Genomic DNA, 23,077 nt, shown 5'->3' on the forward strand with positions numbered 1-23,077 from the left:
ACATTGGTGAATGCCACAAATTCTCCTAAATCACTCGTACGCACAACTTAAGAACAAATCTGTGCGTACGAACGGTTCTTGCATGAGGCCCAATTATCCCTCCTTTTCCCAACTTGGACTAAATCTGAGAACTCAATATTCAATAAAGTAGACAAGCCTTCAAAGTCCTGATCCATGATCCTGAAGCATTCACAATGCTTGATTTTAATATTGCTTGTTTGGTATTTCAAAACTGTTTAGTTTTATTTTAATAGTAAAGGTTACCACAGGTTCCATCACCCATATCGTGGTCCTTTTATCTTCTTATATTGCAAGTTCAGCTCCAACCTTAAAGACCACTTAGAAATATAAAGTTACGTTCAGTGAAACATGCCCAGCTTCCTATGAAATAAAATATTTATTTATTTATTTGTTTGTTTGTTTGTTTTTCATTTAACCTTTATTTATACAAGTAGTCTCACTGAGATCCAGAATTTCATTTCCAAGAGAGACCTGTTTTAAGACAAAATTTCCAAACACAAGTAGTTACACAAAAACAGACAATTAAAAAAAAGAAAAAATATATATACATGCCTTTTAAATTTAAACTAAATAGGAAGATTGTGTTTTTTGATCATGACATTGCTTTAATAGCTGCAGACAGAAAATGATTAAAATATTTGTAGATTTTTTTTCCAGTTAGTCTTAAAATCCCAGTTGATGCTTTGTGATTTTATTGTTTTTTGACTGACAGACTTGTGTTGTCAGTCATATTTGTCAGTTGTTTGTATGGTAAATAAAATAAATTAGAGCTAAACTACTTGAGCTGAATGGTCTAAATTTTCTGGAGATATTCAGGGGTACAACTCCCCCCGGTGTCAGAAAACACATAAAAAACGCTGCAGCTTGCCAGCTCTCAGACTTTTATAGTTTCAGCTGTAATGTTGTCGGTGCTGAATGTGTTACTTTTACTGCAGGTGTTAATGAGGCCCACTTTGGACAGCTGAACGAGAGCCCATTTTTCCTGCTGGGCAGGGTGGTCATGCAGCAGAGTTACGTCTGCGCTCTCATAGCCATGATGGTAACTATCATTTTCTACAGAAAAAAATACAAAATCAGTTGTGTGCACCGACTGGTTTCAGATTATAAATTATTTTGTGGCAGTTACTATGAATGTATAATGTTCTGCCACACAGGCCGGTTCTTGTTTATCTGCAGTTTGTTGATGTTTTCAGGTTTGGAGCATCATGTATCACAGCTGGCTGACGTTTGTTCTGCTGCTGTGGGCTTGTCTCATCTGGATGTTGCGTTCCAGGTATGATTAAAACATGTAGCTGTAGCAGTTCAGTAGAAGTAAAGATTGTTCTGACAGGATTGATGAGACAACAGGTAGTCTGAACACACTCTTTTTGTTTTGTTCTTTTCTTTTGTTCAGGCGGCATGCAGCCACACTGTGTTCTCCTTTTATCCTGCTGTATGGCCTGGCCCTGTGCTGTCTGCAGTATGTCTGGGCCATGGAGCTAGAACCCGAGCTGCCCACCATGGTGGGAACTATGAGTCTTAGACAGCTGGGACTGGACAAAGCCCAGTACCCCTGCCTGAGACTTGGAGCTATGGTAAGATTTAAACCTTTCTTCTAAGAAATGTTCAATAGCTCAGTTATGATGGTATGAATTTTACAGTGAAAGTATGTTGAGAGATATGAATCAACTTCACAATGTAACGTGCATTTGTAAATCATACAGCGACTTCAACAAGTTCCTTCAGTAAAAACTGAGCTCAGTTTTTAGCTGTGCCAGAGACTTGACACAAACCTCAACCTTTGTTTGTTTACTTGTCGCTTTTTGTCTCTGTCGTGATTTTTGATTTTCTGCTCCCACTGCAGCCTTCAATAAACCTCTGCGAAATAATGCATCGTGCGGTATGCTGAGAAAACAAATGTCTATGTACACAAAAAGATTTAGATGAAACAAATAAGAAAGCCCAACTGCTTCTGGAAATCTATACTTTAGATATACTTCATGATGAAAACATTCAAAGCACAACTGGATATCTTTAATTTTGTTTTATTTTTTTCACATGAACAGTTTAAGTTTTAGAATTCTGGGATATTTTACCACAAACTCTCATGGACATCCATTATATCTAAACTCAGTTTTTTCTCTTCATCTCTTATATAAAACATTGTAGACACAAAATTTGTGACAACTTTTTATTTGTTTTTATTTTTTTCTTACCAGCTTTTGTTCACATTAACCTTCTGGTTGTTGGTACGCCAATCAGTGAAAGAAAACTTCAAGAGGATGAGCAAACTGGCCACACCACTACAGGAAGTCTCAACTAAAGGTCATTACACACAAACACACACACACACACACACACACACACACACACACACAAGTTTGTATTTCTATCCTTATTAGGACCGTTCATTGACTTCCATTCATTTGCAGTTGTTTCTATAGCCTAACCTTAACCCCTTACCCTAAGCCAGGGCTATTCAACTAAATTGCTCCGGGGGCCACAGTTACAGCCGGTCAACAGCTGAAGGGCAGTACATCCAGCAATTAGTTATTATGTCAATAAACTAAGTATTACAAAGATCTGTTACCTTTGAATTAGTTTATTTTGCTGCATTTAATCATGAATACAACATACAGAACCCTATAAAAGTAGTGATAATTACACATTATCAAAAACAAAAAGAACACATTATGCCTCCTATTATTAGACACAAATAATATTTTGACATCTCTGACTTGCCAAATTTAAAAAAAATATATTTTCACTTTCATCATTTTATCTTCAACTGCTTGTAGTTGTAACTGACTTGAGTGTTTATAGAAATGGTTTTTACCAGCTTCTAGCCAAGATTCTGACGTTTCTGTAGATACCAAACATGTCTATGTTTAGCTAAAATAACTTAGAGTAATTAAAGTAGAAAAAAGGGGTTTTGGGCTTAAGAGACGAATAAACCAATTGGCAGGCCGGATGTGGCCCGCGGGCCGCCAGTTCAATAGCCCTGCCCTAAGCTTAAACACTCCAGTACATAACTAAACCTAACCCAAACTCAATTAACGCCTTAGTCCTAAACCTAACATCCAACTCAAAAATGGTGTACCAACATGTCTTTCAAAAGGACTACTGGTCTAGATAAGGTATGTGTGTACACCAGAAATGGTCCTAAAAAGGTAACAAATACATGTATACGGTGATCATTGGATGTACTTTTTTTAAGTAAAGTTGTTTTATTTTTTATGATTAAGCTAGCAGCTAGTGTGGTTGCCCATATTCTTTTTTTCAAGAGAAGAGGAAAAAGAAAGAGGGGAAAAAAAGGAGAAATATAATGGGGAAGATTGAAAGAGAGATTAGAGAAGATATGTTAAATATAAACCCAGAAGACACAAGACAACACACTTGACATCGGTCTGCACACCTGTAAAAATGGAGAAAACAACAACAGAGCAACAAATAATGTTTATATCATAATAATAACAATAACTTTGCTGAAAAATATATATACAGTGTATAAGGTAAAAAGTACACGGTGATCATTGGATGTCTTTGCATGTACAGCGTAGCCCCATTTGTATGAAGACTGATTTGTACCCATTTTACCATTTAACACCTCTTTTGTCTCCTGAACTCCTCTTTGTCAGAAGAAGCGGCTGAAAGTGAATCAGTGCTGAAAGTTCTGGGAAGAAAAGTGATGAGCTGCTACGCTAAATACTGGATCTACGTGTGTGGAGGGATGTTCATCATGGTCTCCTTTGCTGGAAAACTGGTTGCGTACAAGATCATCTACATGTTGCTCTTCCTGCTCTGCCTCTGTCTGTATCAGGTAGGAAGAAATGGAACCTTTTATTCTGGTTCTCTTGTTAAATAATAACATCTGGGTATAAATCAGTGAAGAGAAGACAGCGGGCAGAATTATCTGCACTGAAGGAGGATTGATCTTTATCCAACCCGGGTCAGCTGTGAATATGTCTTGTCAGCATTTAGAAATATATTTGTATCACACAAGAAATGCCTCATAACCTTTCACCCACATGTAAACACATTTATTGGACAATAAAAGCAGCTCTTGCAACAGTTTTTAGAATATTTCACTCTTGGAATGAGAGTTTCACAACATCAAGATAAAATAAACTTTAAAATTGGGTCACCTACAGTTAAATTTTCTCTGAACTCGACAAAATATAACAAATATAACAAAAACGAGACTTAAAAAATAATAAAGGACATTAAACAATATATAGTCAAAAGTCACTGACACTTTTATTTTAGAAAGAAAAGGGAAAATATCTGAATACACCAGCAAATAATGGTTATGTCCAGAACATGGCCGCCATCTTGAAAGTTGTCATATTGAATTACAGGCAAATTTTCCAAAGATAGGACCCCTCACTCCTTACCTGATGGGGTACGCAGATCTTATTTACATTTAATTTACCCTTTTCTTCTTTAAACAAATAGATGTCCTGTGACTTTTGACTCATCCTGTAGTTAATATTTTCATACAGTGGCATTGTGCTTCACCTTTTATATTATCTTTTTTGTTTATTATTATGTATTACAACTTTAAATGATGTATTTTGAATGTTTTTTTTTCACAAAAATTGCAAAATAGCTCAAGTTAGATGTTACAACAGTAGTCTCTCCATTTCCTAATAAGTAAAGCTGATCTATTCCTCAGGTGTACTACTCTCTTTGGAGGCATCTGTTGAAGCTCTTCTGGTGGCTCGTTGTGGCCTACACCATGCTGGTGCTCATCACCATCTACACGTACCAGTTTGAAGACTTCCCTGGATACTGGAAGAATCTAACTGGTTTTACAGATGGACAGTACGTGCTCCAATAAAGTCTTTAAGTTTTTTTATTGCCTCATCTTATCTCTTAAACAAAGTCAATGCAAAATGTTGGTTTCTTATCAGCAGTGCTCCCTCCTGTGAGTCGTCTACAGTGTGACTTTTAAAATAGACAGGTTAAAGTTGAAACAATGACACTGTCTGTTCCTCCTCTTCAGGCTTGCAGCTATTGGTCTGGAGACGTTTGCTCTGTCTGAACTCTTCACCAGTATTGTGATCCCGGGTTTCTTCCTGCTGGCCTGTATTCTCCAGCTGCACTACTTTCACAAACCCTTCATGAAGATCACTGACCTGGACCATGTAATTCCAGTCCGCAAGTAATACAACCTGAACACTTCTACTGTTTCTGGTGCTTGTCGGTGTGTTTTTATATGGTATGAGTTGTTAAAATTAGCAAGCAGCTATAGACTGTATAGACAGCTGTAGACTGAGCTGACATTTAAAGAAAAGAACTGTTCGGTTTTTTAACCTAGGAACTCAAAGAAACCACAACAAGCCCGGCCGAACATTAATCAATGACACCAGAGACCAGTAAGATTAATAGATTCACTTTGCAAAGAGGAGAAGTTCAGTGATACTTAACTTCAGCTCAAGAGCCTGGTGAAGATCAGAGAAATTCTGCCCTCTGGGGGCGTGAACAGTCGTTTTATTCAGACACGTAGGAATGAGGTCATTCAATGTTAACAACAAATCAGAACTCAGTTATGTGGTTTGTCATAAGCATAGGGACCAATCAAAACACTTGTTGCTGGGGTTTAATATGTGAATAATAGTAAAAAAACAACACAGAGGTGTTTTGTCTTACTAGCTCTGCTTAAAACAGTCTGTGGACACGCCATGATGAATAATAAATTTGTCACGTACCTCAAGACTTTATTTGAAACACCTTAAGAAGTTTAATAAATYCAATAAAACTCTATCAAGAACAATGGCTTTCAACAATATTTCTTGCCTACTAAGATAAAACAAAATGGATTTGAAATATATTTAATTTGTGCCTTTTCTGCACCATGTCTTTGTGGATCTAGAGAAAATATGTGATGGGTGGAGAGTATGTAAAAGATGATAGTGCAGGACATGTATAAGGACAGCTGGATAGTAGATGGGAAGCCCTGTGGAATATGCTGTTAGCAGACAAGATTCAGATCTGTAGTGAGAGTAGGGAGCAGGTGGAAGAGAGCCTGGAGAGGTGGGGGTAAGCCTGGAGAAAAGTCAGTAGAAAAAAGATGGGTCCAGAGTTCATGCAGGGTCTAAAAAAGTCTAAAATTTGAAAATCAAAATTCTAGGCCTAAAAAGGTCTTTAAAATGCCCAGATTTTCATCCAAGGTCTCAAATTTAATTTTGTCAAATCTTATTTTTGTTTACTTTCGATCATTCCCAGAAGTGTTGGCTGCATAAATAGAGTAAAGTGCTATAATCAGAGGTTGACTCCATCTGTCTTCATGAAGTGCCAGGTTTGCTACCAGTTTTGGTACGTGGTTAATCTACAAATCCTGTGATAACTGCAGGCAAAAAGTGGCAACGTTTACTTCCATGTTTTTGACCTCTTTGCCACTACAAGCCCCCACATACGGTGTCTTGTACACCCACCAACAAAAACAGAAGTTCATTCATGTCCACTGCTTGTCATTTAAACGTGTGTTTTCAATGAGACTTGACTGGATATCAGTGATTTTTGTACTCGGTTGGAAGCGGTCCACAGCTGTCGATATGAAGGTCTCATAGATATGACTGTTTTATTAAAATAATTTAGTGTTCTTGTATTAAAATTAAATATTCTTTAATAGCTAAACTGATTGCAATAAAAGGTTTCTATGTTAAAATTTCTGGGGCCATTTGACTGTCTCTGTTAATGCGTCGGTTTGGTCTTAAAAGGTCTTTAAAAGGTCTTAAATTTAACTTACTGAAACCTACATGAACCCTGTARGTCACATGAACATCAGGCCCTAGTTATACCTCACATGTCGTAAGACAACGGATCTTGAGAGAAACTGTGTGAGAAGTCCTGGTATTAGTCCACTCACTGCAGCACACATCACACAGCCTCAGCCAGTTGGCAGAATGGTTGTCTATATTCACTTGGAGGAGGAAGGGGCGTTATTTCTGTTATTGTAGAAACAGTATTTTGAAAATTTGTCATGAAGAGTTCTCCACTGTTTCCGATGCGGGAACAAGCTCCTACTCTTCTCAGTGGAGGCGCTTTCTCTTTCAGACAGCACAACCCCAGGCAGCTGCCTGTGTCTCCACGCTGTTTCCTCGTGAACAAAAATTTGTCCAGTCTCCTTTTCACGATTTCTTTCACCATCTTTATACGTTTTCCTGGAAAGGTCGGAAAGATGGCTGTATTTTCTAACAGCCTCGGCCAGCAGATCCTCAGTGGAGCTGAAATCAGAGCCGTGCTCTCAGCCTCTTTTCCGCACAAAGTTCTGATCAATCRCACAAGACTTGTATGGAGGTGGTGTCAGAAGAAAAAAATTTTGTCACACAACCACATCAGCGAGACATCTCTTTAGAACCTCTCATGGAATGTAGAACAACTAGATCTGGTACCAGCTGACCTGGAAAGTTGGTCCTGGTCTGCCTTTAAAGTTTGGGGTTTTCTGTCGGAGGTCCAGATATATACAGTGTTTGGTTTCAACATCAGCAGAGGAGAGATGGTAGATATATTGGATAAAAGATGTTGAACATGGAGCTGCCAGAGCGAAGGGCAAATAATTCTAGTGCAATAAATAGACTTGAAATGTAAAAAAAAAAGATACACATTAGCGTTTTCCTTATTTATGATGAAACACGTGACATATTACAGCCTTAAATTCCCTGAAGTTTTTAATTATCCAACTATTTACAGGAACTAACGTTTTATTTTTTTGTCTCCAGAAGGAAGAATAAAGAAAGAGCTGAAAGAGCTGGCTCTGATAACGAGAGGCTGAACGCTGAAGAAGAAGAAGACATGTTAACAAACACTGATGACAAATCTGAAGATGAAGGTAAAACGTTTAAAAACAAATTGATGCTGGTAATTTAAACTTTTATGTGTAACCAGGTGCGTTTCAGTCCAAACTAAGTAGTTTAAATTTGAACAAAGATATCCATAAAAATAAAAATCGACTGATAAATTGAATTTTGTTTGTGAGGATATTTGATGCTGAATATTGTTTCTAATAATTCATTCATTTATTCCTGATCCAGTGGAGTTGACACCCAGTAAATGGGGCCTAGTGATGGACAGGTTACTGGTGTTGTCCAGGAAGTTCTCCGACATCCTCACCAAAATTCAAGGGTTTCTCTGGAGGATTTTGGAGCTTCACATCCTCAAGATTGTGGCCTTTTTCACCGTGTGGGTGGCACTCGCAGAGGTAAAGCCAGACTGAGAGTTGCATGTGTGAAAGGACTGGAATGAGATAAAAATGTGGATAAAGTATATGAAATATGATACTTGGAGACTGTCTTTCAACAAACACTGACCCTGTCATTAATTGTTTTGTACTGGAATAACAACTTGGTTCCAATATTCTGTAACTTTTAGAAGTAGCTTCTTTACATTTCTCCCAGACAACCACTYAAATGGACTACTGTAATGTGGTGGAAGTGTGGGAAACAAAAACATTTTAGTCTGATAATCTAATTCAARCTCTTGACAAGGCAGTGTAGACACACACTCCAAGTCGTTTTTGAGCTGTGGTTCTTAACTGTAATTTAATTAGAAAGATTCAGTAAGTGAGACTGAAAAAAACAAAGCAAAACTGGAGGAATGATAAAACTACAATAACAGAGAAATTGTGGTTTGAAAGTGCTGTACACTGTGTCACTTTATTTACTTTAAAAATGCAGATCTGAGTMATATTTGAAGTCACAAACATCCCTAATGATTGTGCAGATGTGACAAACAGTATTTTAAAGGGGTATTCTGTACTTACTGTGACCATGTATCCCATAGGTCCCGGGTATGTAGTAGGTATGTACCATGCATGTACCAGGCACTTACCCTGTAGTACTGGGCACATACCTTTTAATAAACTTGGTACAAAATAAAGAACTTTGTGGGCACATACCCCTCACTCAAATATCCTGTAGATGCTGGTCTGTTTTATGTGTTGCACCCAGTGTTTTTATAAGATTCCTGCCAGATTTGACCCCTCGCTTCACCGAAAGTGCTACAACTAACTGATGTCACTAATTACTTTTGGAAATAAACACATTTTAAATACACTTTTTTTAAGTAGATAAAACTTTTCTAGTAACTGTTGGGAGTCAACCCTGTCTTACTGTTAGCAAAATATCACATGAACCTCTGAATAGATTGTAGTAAAGCTTTAAGAATGCACCTGCCTGTGATAACCTGTGAGTTATAATTAAGAAGTTATACCCGGTCATCTCTGAAGGAATATTCCACTTGTTTTTAAGCGGGGTTTTGTGGAAACAAATAAAGCATTAATATCTTACCTGTTATAGGTAGTTTTTGAATGGCTTCAGTTTGGAGAAATAGTTTATTTTAACAGGACTGAAGTTAACGCTGAGTACAAAAGCGGCAAAGATCAAAGTGGATTGCTTCAATTTCTTATGTATTTCACTGTTTTTTGTAAATATTATTTAAATCGTTACATCTGCAGAAATTAAAAATATTACAGGCGGCACAGAAAGTGCCACAGCTAACACTTTTGATGCTTTTTGTGCCCCTAAAGGATCACTGATTTCAGTGTAAATAATGATGTAATGTGAAATGAACAGTGATGTGAAGGTTTACAAAATAAACCACATCAACTACCAAAAGTGTTTTAGAGATAAGAGCTGTTTTCATATCGAGGCATTCTGCTTTGTTCCTTGCCTTAATTGCTTTTATCTTCTCAACGCTGTATGAAATAAACTGTTTCTCCAAATTGACTTTGTTCAAGGAGTGATCTACAACAGGTAAGATATTAACTACATAAATGGGGCTGGTTTTGCATAACAGTGTAAACATCCTCTTTTCTTGTTTTTCTGTAGCCGTCTGTGATGAATCTGGTTCTGGTGGTGTTGTGGTCTCTGGCGATGCCCTTTTGTCGCTTCAGGCCCATGGCGTCTTGCCTGTCGACAGTCTGGGTGTGCGTCATCATCGTCTGCAAAATGCTTTACCAGCTCAGCGTTGTGAACCCTGATGAGTACTCCCGCAACTGCAGCTTGGTAAGAGGCACCATAAGGCTCTGCATGTAGTTGCTGTCTTCTGTTAAATGTGCAGAAGTGAAGGTGACGCAACAAATCATCTGTCCTTTGAAACTTTAGTCTTGTTTTAAAGCTTGTTTAGCCACTGATTCAATCATTGTTGTCTTTCTGAAATGAGAGACCCTAAACATGTAGCTCTTCCTCATAGTCCTTTCCAGAATATATTCCAGACCCTGATGGCCCTCTCCTAAAAATTACAGAAATTTCTGCAGGAATAAAACTAGCATTTTAAATGTTTTTTTGCTTCTACCTTTTATCTTCACAGCCTCTAACAAATGAAACCAGCATGTTACCAGAAGAAGTTATGGACTCCACTCTGTATAAAGAACCAGTGGATCCAGCCAAATGGTTTGGGATCAGGAAAGATGCCACAGCGCTGGGATATAGCAAGGTAAAAGTAAAATAAAGATAATAGTCAGTTGTATATGTAAAAATACAAACAGATGTAAGGTTTTACATTATTTAAATCCAGTCTTTCAAAAACAATATTAAGAGTTTGTTTAGAAATGTAATAAAATAATTTAACTTAAATTTTTGGTGGTTTTCCTTCAAGTTGAACGTAACTCTCCATCGACTACACAAAGAGAGTTATACAGATAAAGATGAGCTCACATCAATTTGAATTGTATCTTGTGTGTTTTGTTGCAGAACCATTTGATAGTGCTGTTACTGCTGGTGTTTGAGGCAACAGTGTACCGTCACCAGGCTCACCACTACAGTCAGATCCAGCGATCCCCCCCACGTGTGCCAGCGCTCTTCCCCACTGCGACTAGAGACACGTTAGATGATGGCCTCATTCCCTGCTTCAAGTACCTGCTCAATTACACCTTTTACAAGTTTGGACTAGAGGTGGGTGATCCCTTGGATTTATTCCCTTTTTTTAACTTGAAAATGCCACAAATGTAATAATTAACTTTAAAAGAAGAATGATCTCTTTTATTTTAGCCACACATTTCAAATCAGTTTTAACTTTTTAAGCTTCTAGTTTTTAACCCCCCTCACTCCTTCTTGTTTATTTTTTAAAGATCTGTTTTCTGATGACGGTGAACGTGATCGGTCAGCGAATGAACTTTCTAGTGATTATCCACGGCTGCTGGTTGGTGGCCATCTTGGTGAGGCGCCGGCGTGCAGCTATCGCTAAGATCTGGCCCAAATACTGTATTTTCCTGTCTATCTTCATGATCTACCAGTACCTGCTGTGTGTGGGCATACCTCCTGCTCTCTGCATTGGTGAGTACTCCTTTATTTACGTAACTCATCTAATTGTCATGGAAAGATGAGGTTTGTTTTTACTCTATACAGCGGAGTTATCCTGTGTACGCCTCATACAGTCATATGTGACCAGACCTAACTAAATAAGTCACAAAGAGGATTTTTTTTCTTTTCTTTTTTTCAATGCTTCATCTTAAGAACTTCCAAAAGATATTTAGTTTGATTAAATTTAGCAATTTATCAGATGCTTAGTAAAAGGCTTGTTTTGTTTATGAGAGTGTCGTGATGTCATTGGGAGTTCCAGCAAACATTTAAAAAAGGAAATGATCAAGCTTGTACAAAGTGAGTTCCCAGCTCTACAGCAGCCTGTGGAGAAAAGTGGGCATTTTTTAGAATTAAAAAGATTTTTTTCTGAAGACATGAAAACATATTAATGGACAAATTTTTCTGCAAATCACGAAGAAAGTAAAAATCAATGTTYCCATATTTTTTGCACTGCAGCCTGTGCTTATTCACACGAAAAGCCCTGTCACACTAGGCATCTTATGCCAACTTATGAAACATTTTTATGTCTAAATTGCTTATAAAAGTTGCATATTTGAACAGTTTGTTAGAATTACATTATGTACACGCCAACAAGAAGCTTCCTGTAGATTTTTTTCAATTCCAGCTTCAACATAGATATCTTTAAAATGTTCACAAGTTGTCTAGTGTGACWGGGCCTTAAACCCTCACACTCCAGAGTTTGCTTTATCTATTGACCATCATGGTATGTGTTGTGAACGRCTTTTAGCTACCACCACATCAAATTTTAGCCCAATATTTTCAAACCTGAGATKTATAGTCATTTTTGTGTCAGCTAATATAAATTAACTGTGGCAACCATTGAGCTGACTCACAGTTGCAGATAGATGTATACATCCAGTGATTATTTTATTTTCATTTAATCCTGTCCCTTGGTTCAAGAAATGTGCTGCTAACAATACAGAAAGAAACAGATAAATATGTTCACCTTCCATGAAATGATGAAACTCCTCTTTGTTGTCCTGTGTATCTGATTTCTGCAGATTACCCGTGGAGGTGGAACACTCAGGTTCTGATGAACTCAGCTCTCATCAAATGGATCTATCTGCCTGACTTCTACACTGTGCCAAACTCCAAAAACCTCATAGGTCAGTTTCTGCAGAGATGTTCCTGTTTGTACATCTGAACATTTGATATTTAATCTGTTTCTGAATTTTTATCACTTCCTATACATTTAGGAAGCATTTCCCTCTGCTCATGTTTTAAGTTATTCTGAATGATTTATACTTATTTTGGTTTTGCTGATATTTGAGACACTTACTTGTCGGTGAGACAGATTTGTTCTAAGCTGATGAATTACAAGATGGCAACTTCAGATTCATAACGGCTCTGTTGATTCATTTATACTTTACTTGAAAATCAAAGACTTGCAGCACTTTTTGTAGTATTCACCCTTTTTTCTTTTTTGTATGTTTTTTTTGCAGTCTTTCAATAGAAAATTTGTGCTTTTTTGCCATTTATACATTAAGGTGTCTTTGCTCGTTCAGGAGATTGATGCCGTGAATTATATTAATATTTAACGTTATTTATAAGTAGTTTAACTATAGTAAAACACTATCCCTTCAATTCTTTTAGAACTTTTATTTAAACAACCTTTTTCCTTTCTAACTTTTAGCTACCATTCTGCTACTTCCAGTTTGTAGCTAGTGTTCATTCTTTAGCTTTTAGCTGGTGTTTTGCACTTTTATGCTAGTTTTTTTTTTTTTTCCGTTTTGACTTCTTCAGTAAATTTCAGCAGTCATTTTTTCAGCACTCAGCGCTCACACAACATTTTTCCAGCTTTTCCAGTTTTTTTTTTTTGAACATACAGTATTTGACCTTCATGATTTCATCCAATAAAAGTTGAAACTTTCAGGGCAGAGTTCAGTGTTTTCAGCTGCTGCTGAGGCTCTGTTGTTGTGGTCCACAGCGGACTTTGTGCTGCTGATGTGTGCGTCCCAGCAGTGGAAGGTGTTTGAGTGTGAACGGGTCGAGGAGTGGATGGTCCTCGCAGGGGAGAACACGGACGAGCCTGATCCGATGGAAGGTCGACTCTTCAACCCGGCGCCGAATTTCATCAACTGCAGGTGAATCTGAAATCCCTTTTTCTAGTGTCAAACCTACATTAACTACTAATAATCTTCATTTTGTTCTTGTCCATTCTCAGAAGTTTTGCACTTTAAATATAATTTAGCTCATTTTTCTTCCTCTCTGGTCTTGTAGGAGTTACCTGGACATGGCAAAAGTTCTGGTGTTTCGTTACTTCTTCTGGTTTGTGCTCTCGGTGGTCTTCATCACAGGGGCCACCAGGATCTCTGTGTTTGGACTGGGCTACCTGCTCGCTTCCTTCTTCTTCCTGCTCCTAGGAACCAAACTGTTAGTGAAACCATCGAGGACTCGCCTCATCCTGTGGGACTGTCTCATCATCTACACCGTGGCAGTTATCATTTCTAAAAACGTGCTGTCTGTGAGTACGAAGCTTACGCTTTTTGGTCTTTATAAAGTTCAAAGTTTATGAAATTAAATTCTTGAGGACCCAAAAAAGACTTGAGGCTGTGTTTKCTGCTAAAGGTCCTTCAACAACACAAAGAGTCTGAGTACTTATGAAAATGCAGTATTTCAGTTCTTTCTAAAAATATTTTTACAAAACTGTTTAAAATTCTGTTTTATTTTTATCATTATGGGTTACAGAGTGAAGATTATTAAAATATTATTAAAAAGACTGCCGCATCGGGCTGCAACGATATAAAAAAAGTGAAAAAGTTCTAGAGATTCTGTAAGTTCTAACATAATGAACTTTGGTGGAGTGATGAAGATGTTAGTTTTACCAGAGACTATAAGGAACTCTGTCATCATTGTTATGCAACCTCAATAAAATCGTTTGAATGCTCCATTTACAAAACTTTAAAAATTGATTTTGCTCGGAAGTTTAAATTAAAGAGAAAAGACTTTGTAGGACTCTAAACTTTGTGCGTACATGTGTGTTTGTGTGTGTTGCAGATCCTGGCCTGTGTTTTTGTGTTTGAAATGCAGAAGGGATTCTGTTGGGTAATTCAACTCTTTAGCTTGGTTTGCACAGTTAAAGGATATTATGATCGTAAGTACCTAAAGAATTTAAATTATTTGGAAGTATTATTTCTTTATTAACTACCAGCTGTACTTCATGACATATAAAATAAAATGTAATTCATCATGTTTAATGGTTTGTATTCATAATGTTTGATTAGTAATTTAAATCTGAATTTCTTGCATTTTTACAAACAAGTTTTCTGTTTTAGATTACTTAAATTATATAAACTTTATAAAATTATATCTTGGTTTTGAAAGTAATATTTATTTAGTTGTTTATTCACAGTCAGTCTGACTAAATAAATACTTTCCTGTGTTTTTCCTGTCAGCTAACGCTGTGAGTTCTGAACCCTGCAGCCTTCCAGTGGAGGAAGCAGGGATTCTGTGGGACAGTTTGTGTTTCCTCTGTCTGCTGCTGCAGAGGAGGGTCTTCCTCAGTTTTTATTTCCTGCACGTGACGGCAGAGCTGCAGGCTTTTGCTAAACAGGCATCAAGGTAAAACTCAGTTACTCAAAGAAACTGGAACAGATCTTTTGTTGCTTCCTGCAATTTTTCATTTTAAYGAGTCAGTTTCAGAAAAATGAGAAATCCCTGATTTGTTTTGACAGAACTTTAAGCTATTTCAAAACTAATACAAGCATSATATTATCAGTTCCTGGAAAACTCAGAAATGAATGCTGTTTTTAGCTTCTAAAGGTTAAATGATAAAAGTTTCTAAATAGTCATGTTTGAGTCTTTATGGTTTCTGTAGTTCCTCTGTGGCAGAAGCACAGGACATCCAGAGTGAGTTTGCAACAAACAACACCTCTTTCTCCACTTGAACATTATGAAGCTGGTGTGGAAACAAACCACAACCAGGAAATTCAGCTCAGCGCTCCACCTGTCAACTGATTCCGGATTTTGTTTTCCTGCACTGATCGAGACCTGTTGAACAGTGTTAGTTACTGCAGTGATGGATTAATTGATTTGATTTGATTTATTTATTTAACAGGAAAAGATTATAAAAAATCAAGCCTGACTCAGCATAATTGCTGTTTTACAGCAGGTTCCTGTTCTGCAGCACATAAAACACTCAGAATAAAACAGATCAAGCCGATAATGCTGTACTAATGAGCTTTACACTAAAATTGTTGTGTTGTGAAATGATAGATTTAGTGATGCTTTGTTTCAGATAAGAAACATTGTACATGATATAAATGACTCAGCTACTATCACACCAAAATTTAGTTCAATATTTGTAAAATTCTCTGAGCTACAGCCTGTTTTGTGATTTTCAGACAGCTGCTTGTGTCTTTCAGGGGGTTTGAGCTTTTTAGAGCCAGCATAATGAAGAACCTGAGGGCCCACCAGCAGACTGAGAAGAAGTCCCTGTCAAGTCTGAAAAAATCGTAAGTTTTTCTTTCAGGAGCTTGAGAAACGAGTTGTTCGAATGAACAGGTTGGATCAGCAGAGACCMTGATTTAAATGCTTGATGTTATTAGTGGAAAAAAAACCAGAGATGGAAAAGAGATTTAAAGAAGGAATTTGTTTTCGTTCTCAGGATGCAGAGAATTCGCTCCAAGCAGCAGAAGTACAAAGAAGGAAAGAAAACACGGGAAAGTTCCACTGAAAGTCCAGATTCTGGTACTAACAGGACTAATCTGCTGCCTGTTTTACAGGAAACACAACATCAGACATAAAATCTTTTTTTTTTACCAGTCATGTGAAACACTTTCAGCTTTTATTATTAACTCATACTATCATGCCAGCTTGACCTAAACTATAAATCCCCTGAATCAAAAATTTGTTCTGCTCTAGGAACTCCAACAGAGAAGACTAAGTCCAAGAAGAACTGGTACCAGCCGTGGGTTGATCATGCTACAGGTATGAATGTAATTATTACCAGAACAAGCCAGATCCAGGGGCTTCACATGAATGAGGTTCTAGTAAATGTGTGTACTTTGTGAAGACATTGGTTGCTTTAATTTGCAGTCATCCACTCAGGAGAGTACTACCTGTTTGAATCTGACAGTGAGGATGAAGAGGACCTGACTTCTGAAGACAAGAAACTTAAGGAGCAAACTGCCTCTCAGGTCAGAAACGCGACTAATTTACAGTCTGTTCAATGAATTCAGTTTATACACCGTCAGACATCTGCAGCTGTTACACGGAAAGGTTTATCTCAGTTAGCGTACCAGGCATGGGTGACCAGTGTGAAAACAGCTTTGAGGGAACGCCAGAGACACCAGAGATACCTGAAGAAGCTCAGGAAAAAGGAGGGTCAAGAAAAAATGGAATCAAGACAGGAAGCTTCTTCTCTGAGAGGTAACACTCTTGCTTTTGGTTTTTGCTATAATTTATCTTTTAGACAAAAGTTGCTAATATGTATCAGTTACACTCAGTGACAAAGCATTAAGAACCCAGAGTCTTACAAAGGAACTGAACCATAAATGGTCAGTTTAAATTTTAATCTGACTGTATTAAATTGAAGTAAATTATAATTGAACTGAGTTGGACTGTTCTGAACTGAACTATTGGTAATACTTTTATTTATAAAACTTCTATTCACCACATGTGTAGGATGTGAGGATGATATTTTGGAGGAGGAGGAAGAGGATAATGAGGAACAAGAGTCTGGTAGGAGCATTTTTTCACTATAAACAAGATCACAAAATGTGCTTGTTGTAAGTCTGCAGTGCCCACTGATTCATTGCCTTTTATTCTTCTTCTGAACGTATTGTGTCCTAAAGTTCACGGTGAGATGGTTCAGAAGATCCTGGATATTCTGTGCTTCTTGTGGGCCATCATTTTGGCCATGGTGGACGGATTGACTCGGTGGCTTAATCTGCTCACGAAACAGTACAGTGATACTTCCACAGTTCTGTGCAACGAGCGCTACTTCAGCATACACAAAATAGAGCAGGTAAACACAAACTCAGGCACAGATCTGTAAGACTGAATGACATACTATTAAACACAGATATTTTATTCAGCATCCTCTGTATAAAACCTTGTGTTTGTGTCTCTGTGCTCATGGCAGTGTAATGTAGCAGCCGGCGCCAGAGACGATCAGGCCTCTCAGACCAGTGAAATATCCACACTTGATACGTTCTTGGATGAAACAGATGCAGAAAGCTCCATCAGAAACAGGTTGGTCTGGAAAGTGGCTTTATTTCAAAGAGATTAAATAAAACTAATCTATATTCATAATGAAGAAATCAAAGAAGAGGAAGGTCTTTTTGTGGTGAAAAAACAGAAAGTGTTACATGGTTATGAAGTGATCGTTGTCATTCAAACACCACCAGTTTGTTGATTAGAATATGCGGGATTTTTCAATTTTGGTATTTAGGCTTATAACAAAAATTAAGTCCAGGAAGAGCAGTCAGAMAGAAACATCCCTGCTACAGGACTTGGGAGAGCAGAAAGGAAAATAAAGCTGAGTCGGATATAAACATGTTCCTTTGGTTGGCATAAAAGTAACATTCTACGCAGATGACAACTGTGTCTTTTTAAAGACCAGTTTGAAGCATTGCACGAGATCCATCAAGCTTAGGAATGCATCCATATCCAATATCCAATATTAATATTGATGTTTTGCCCAATATTTGTTAATATTTCACAAACACAAATTGTTTATAAAACACACGTGTCTTTTTTCGATACCGTAAAAAACTATCAGACCGCTGACATGGMTCTCTACTCTCTACATGGCTCAGTTATTCCTGGCTGTGCAGGGTCACTAACACTATTTTGATCAAATATATACTGTTCGACCTACCATCTCCCCTCCCAAAACAAAAACACAAATGGCAACAAGCAGGAATCAATATCAGACATTAATATCAGCCCAGTTTTGCTTATCGGACCGATATTGATATGCTAAAAATGACCAACATTGGACGATACTGGTGTTAATGCCAATATATCGTGCATCCCTAATCAAGCTGTAATCTTTCATGTCAAAGATGAGTGTTTTTGGTAACAGACTCAGTCAGTACCCACATGTTTTCAGTACAGTCTCTAAGGACTTGTTTTAGGATGTTGTCTGAACCCGTTGCTTTGTGGGTTTTAACCCGCTACAGAGACCCTCTCCACACATTTTGATGACATTGAAAGTGCAAACCTAGACATTGAGAAGATATTGGAAACCTCAAAGTAGTCACGAAACGTGTCAAGGGCATCAGTTAGAAACATGTCTGCTTTAGCCTTCAGGATCTCGCTGACAATCTTGATGTCCTCTCATTTATCTGAAGGGTCAATGATGAGAAGGTGGCCATGAATTTTGAGAGCGTGGTTGACCTTTGTATTTGTATTTCTAGCCTCAAGTTGTCTCCTCACTGCTCTCAGTGTCCATGCATCTCTTGACCTGATTGCATAGATGTCCCTCTTTCTTCTCCTTTCATTTGATTGTGATGTTCTCTAGTGGTGGGTGACTAGCCTTTGCATTTGCCAATATTTTTCTGTTCAAAGCTGTTGTGAAGGATTGATGATAGACTCCATTTAGAAAACACAAATGGACTTTAGTCCCATGGCAGGGAGATTTTCTTTCAGTCAGGATTGGGGGTTTGATCCACAGTTCCGGCAGTATACCAAAGTGTCTTTGGTTACAGTGAATGTTACAGTTTGATGTAGACTTCAACTTTTGTATTGAGAGCTATGTTTAACAAAGTCCTAATCTAATTTTTGTATTTGAGTTCTACTGTATATGTGTGTCCCAGCTCCACACAAAGTAGAGGTGTGACGGACCTTTCAAGTCCCAGACAAAACAGCAGTGCCAATCTCCTGACTGTAGAATCCCAGTCGAGCAGTACTGGGTTACATCCAATCAAACCACACAGACACTCCAGAACAGCCAGTGAGATCCTGTCAGACAGGTAAGACGCTAAGGCCAACACTGAGTCACAGCAATAGTTTATTACAGTTATTATCATTATTATTTTTAGTTCTGATCTTTGGTTTTATCAGTTAATGAGGTGAGGGATGCAATAACAACCAATATACCAGATGTATAACTTTGTTTCTTTTCACTCATCAGGCATTTTTTCATCGAGGAGCTGGAGCAAAGCAGAGAGTTCTTCAACAACCAGAACCGTCTGCTGAAGCTGCTGCTCTCCATGTACACCGTGCTGTCAGCCAACTCAGAGCTCGTCTGTTACTTCATCATCGTGTTGAACAACGTGGTCAGCGCCTCGGTCATATCGCTGGTCCTGCCCATGCTCGTCTTCCTCTGGGCTATGTTGTCCATTCCAAGACCAACGAAGAGGTTTTGGATGACTGTTATAGTCTACACAGAGGTAAGAACGATGAACTCTATGGATTTAGCTCTACACCACTACAAGTCAGAAAGACTGATTTTGCAGGAATAGTTTTTTTGTTTCATAAACAAAAAACTGACACAGAATAAAAATAAATCAAATGCCCCAGTTGTATTATACACAGTTCCCACGGGTCCTTGAAATCTTTGAAAGTTTGTGAATTTGAAAAAATGATTTCGAGGCCCTGGAAAGTTTAAAAATGTTCCCTTTCCCCTTAATGAGCCACAGCTACCTCCTCCAGCTCATCCAGTTGGACTCAGAAGACTCTCCCTTAGAGGAGCTGGAAGAGGTGGGTGTGGGGAAAAAAATGTCCTCCCTGTTCCAGCTGCTGCCCCCACAACCCGATTCTGGAACAAGCGGAAGATAAAGGATAGATGGCATATTTTAAATCTGATGCACACGGAGGGTTGAGTCCTGGGTCTGACCGTAGGTCTCCYCCCTTGTGGGACACATTTTGAACACTTCCCTAAGAATATGTACAGATCACATCCTAAACAAACACCCAAAACACCTCTATTTACGTAATGAAGAAAAGCTACAAATCTATGAACTAAACTCCTCTGATCCTTTAGTTTAAATTTATCAAAAGAAGCATATTCCTGAGAACAGAGGGGTGGAGGGAGCCACTCAACTTTACTCCAGACCTTAAAACCAGCTGTTAGAAACAGATGGAAATGTCTGGCTCAGGAAAAAAGAAATGCTTTCATCAAAGCAGTTCTCAAGCATTTTATTTGGACCGATGGAGCTTTTAATTAAATGTGTAAAACTATACAAGAAAAACCAACTAGTGCTCATAAAAAAATCAACACACTTGTGTGCATCATACAAGCAGACATAATCATACCTGCAAATGGAGTGAGAACAGTTATTTTCACTAAGGTGCATTTCTTAGCTTATCAGGATAAAAGACGTATTGATTTATGCTATAATTAAATTTTCAGGTCAGAGTAACCTTACGTAGTTACTGATAGGAATGACATGCTGTTTTACCTCTCTCCAGGTGATGGTGGTTCTGAAATACATCTTCCAGTTTGGATTTTTCCCCTGGAACAGTGTGTATGAGATGACCCTGAATAAAGACAAGCCTTACTTCCCACCACGCATCTTCGGCTTGGAGAAAACCGACAACTACATCAAATATGATCTGCTTCAGCTGCTGGTTCTGTTCTTCCATAGATCTCTTCTGATGGTCAGTTTGTGTTTAAAAAGACTGTTTTCACAAATAATAATTCTAGTTGTCTATTTTGTTTCAATGTATATAATGCAAAGTGCGCAAACAGAAGAAAAGTTTAAAACACCTGAAACAATGAGGCAATATTAGATTTATTGTCTTGCCCAATAACACAACAAACTGACCCATTTTCAAAGATTTAGCACTGCAGAGTGGTTTGTGGTCAGCTCCTCTCATAGCACGCTCCTTGGTTTAAACAGGAGCTGTGTGGAGTTTGCATTTTCTCCTCGTGCACGTGTGAGTTTCCTTCGGGTACTCCAGTTTCCTCCCACAGTCCAAAAACATGCATGGTAGTTAAACTGGTGGTTCTAAATGGTCTGCAGGCAAGAGCRAGCCTGGTTGGTTGTTTTTATGTCTCTGTTTTGACTCTGTGACAGATCCTGAACAGAACAGAGCAGGTTCAGACAAATGGTCAACTAATGAGTTGAAATTGCTGGAATGAAATACATCATGGAGGTACTCATCATGAACAACAAGAACACTAAAGCACCGTGCAAAGAGGAGCATGTGTGTCTTAAAGGGAAAAGAGAATACACACTTTCAAGACAGGGCTATGATCCACTGAGTCCAGATTCAGAATGACAGATAGGTGATGGCTAACTAACCAGAGAAACTACAGAATGCAGATGTAGGCTGCSTCCTTCGAAGGACCCAGCCTACCTGTCAATGAGGGACAGGTCCTTTGTTGACCAGGAGAACTGGAAGAAATATTTTCTGAATTTGGACAGCCTAGTCTTCAGCTTTACTCCCGCCCTTACCACAGCCATCTGTCATCTAGCAACTGTGACAACGCTAAACAGAAGCAATGAAGATTGAAATGAGCAAAATACTAACATATTAATATTATTAATTCACAAAATTAGCTTAGATGCAATACATGAAGAACTAAAGGACCCGCAAAATGAGCTTGTTTAAAACGATTTATGACAAGAAAAAGAATAAAAAACATGTCTATGCAAATGACAAAAGCTTAACAACACAACCGCTTTAAACTTTAGATTTTTGTACCTCCAGATATTAATGTAAAACTGTACTCCTGTCTCTCGCTTCGTYCACCATTACAAGCAAACAAAAATCTCCTGGTCAGCCTGAAATGCATCTTTGGATAGAGTGGGCTGAGAAGGATACATCAGATCCATCCCTCAAATTGGGGGAAAAGGAGGGCGCATTTGCGGGTCGAATTTGACCAGCCTTCGGTGCATCTCTGACGTAATCAATCTTCAAATTCAACCTTCAAAGAAAGCAGCCCCTGAATTTGGACACAGCCGTAGAGATCCTAATGCCTAAAGTTCTTCAGCATGCTGAGTGTTGACAGATGCACTCGAGGCTGTGAMCCCCAGTGAGATCTCTGTCCAGAAGAGCGCAGTCCTTTTGTATCCTTAATAAGATCTTACKGTGAGAGGATGTTTTTAACAGAGAAAAGCTGGATTTTTATGAAAATGTTCAGGAAACCAAGTTGTCAACACAGTCACAAACTGTTATTTACAAGCAATTGATGTCTGGATGCAGAACAGACAGGAACTCTGGAATGTGCAGAACGTATATGAAGGGGTGAGGGTCCCAGTGTTTCCTAATGATGACAGGGTTATATTAAGGTTTGTAACAGGGAGGTAAAAGTGCGTGGCTGTGGGACGGAGAGGAAAATGCTGAGCGTTCTCTGCAGATAGACCTGTTGAAAAACACGTTCAGATCATCTTTTCTGGCTTTCATCGCTTTCAAAGCTCCCTGACCTCAAAGCCTGTGATCTTCTTCATCCTTGACCACAAACTCTGTGCTGCTGTGTTTCCACCTCCCTTTTTATGTTGCTCCTTCAAAATGTTAAATAAAAAGTTATTTGATAGCTACTGTGGTCACACTATTTTGTCAAATAATTGTCACATTATTTGACATTTTGTCAAATGTACATTCATAAGAACTGCTGTTTGAGAAGGAGTTTAAGTTTTTGTTATGTTTGGTTATTTGAAGATTATTGTTGTTTGAATTTATTTATTTATTTATTTTAAAAAAGGGGCAGATATTAATAAGAATTTTTTTCTTCGTTCTGCTACCTTTCATTTTATTTTTGTGTTATTATTTGTTGTATGTATAGCATTTGTTTTGTTTTTAAATTAAATGAATATTTTTTTAAGTAAAAGTAATTAAATTTAATTAAATTAATTTAA

The 23,077-nt window shown here is 38.0% G+C and overlaps 1 protein-coding gene across 1 annotated transcript in view; it reads left to right on the forward strand.

The window, feature by feature from the left end:
- piezo1 (piezo type mechanosensitive ion channel component 1 (Er blood group)) overlaps positions 1-23,077 on the forward strand; it is a gene marked incomplete in the record, with an annotated part of 82,062 nt that overhangs the window by 44,909 nt on the left and 14,076 nt on the right. The window contains 29 exon segments of the mRNA XM_014000710.1: positions 957-1,060; positions 1,215-1,294; positions 1,415-1,595; positions 2,220-2,325; positions 3,639-3,820; positions 4,676-4,824; positions 5,006-5,164; positions 7,725-7,834; positions 8,037-8,203; positions 9,831-10,007; positions 10,312-10,437; positions 10,695-10,895; positions 11,072-11,276; positions 12,326-12,430; positions 13,252-13,408; positions 13,545-13,788; positions 14,322-14,418; positions 14,720-14,885; positions 15,689-15,778; positions 15,931-16,013; positions 16,188-16,253; positions 16,362-16,462; positions 16,556-16,694; positions 16,950-17,006; positions 17,120-17,292; positions 17,410-17,519; positions 19,088-19,243; positions 19,405-19,663; positions 20,685-20,873. Of these exon segments, the coding sequence (XP_013856164.1) occupies positions 957-1,060; positions 1,215-1,294; positions 1,415-1,595; positions 2,220-2,325; positions 3,639-3,820; positions 4,676-4,824; positions 5,006-5,164; positions 7,725-7,834; positions 8,037-8,203; positions 9,831-10,007; positions 10,312-10,437; positions 10,695-10,895; positions 11,072-11,276; positions 12,326-12,430; positions 13,252-13,408; positions 13,545-13,788; positions 14,322-14,418; positions 14,720-14,885; positions 15,689-15,778; positions 15,931-16,013; positions 16,188-16,253; positions 16,362-16,462; positions 16,556-16,694; positions 16,950-17,006; positions 17,120-17,292; positions 17,410-17,519; positions 19,088-19,243; positions 19,405-19,663; positions 20,685-20,873 (4,139 nt within the window).

The sequence above is a fragment of the Austrofundulus limnaeus genome, unplaced genomic scaffold, assembly GCF_001266775.1.
Source record: "Austrofundulus limnaeus strain Quisiro unplaced genomic scaffold, Austrofundulus_limnaeus-1.0 Scaffold0, whole genome shotgun sequence".
Lineage (NCBI taxonomy): Eukaryota > Metazoa > Chordata > Actinopteri > Cyprinodontiformes > Rivulidae > Austrofundulus > Austrofundulus limnaeus.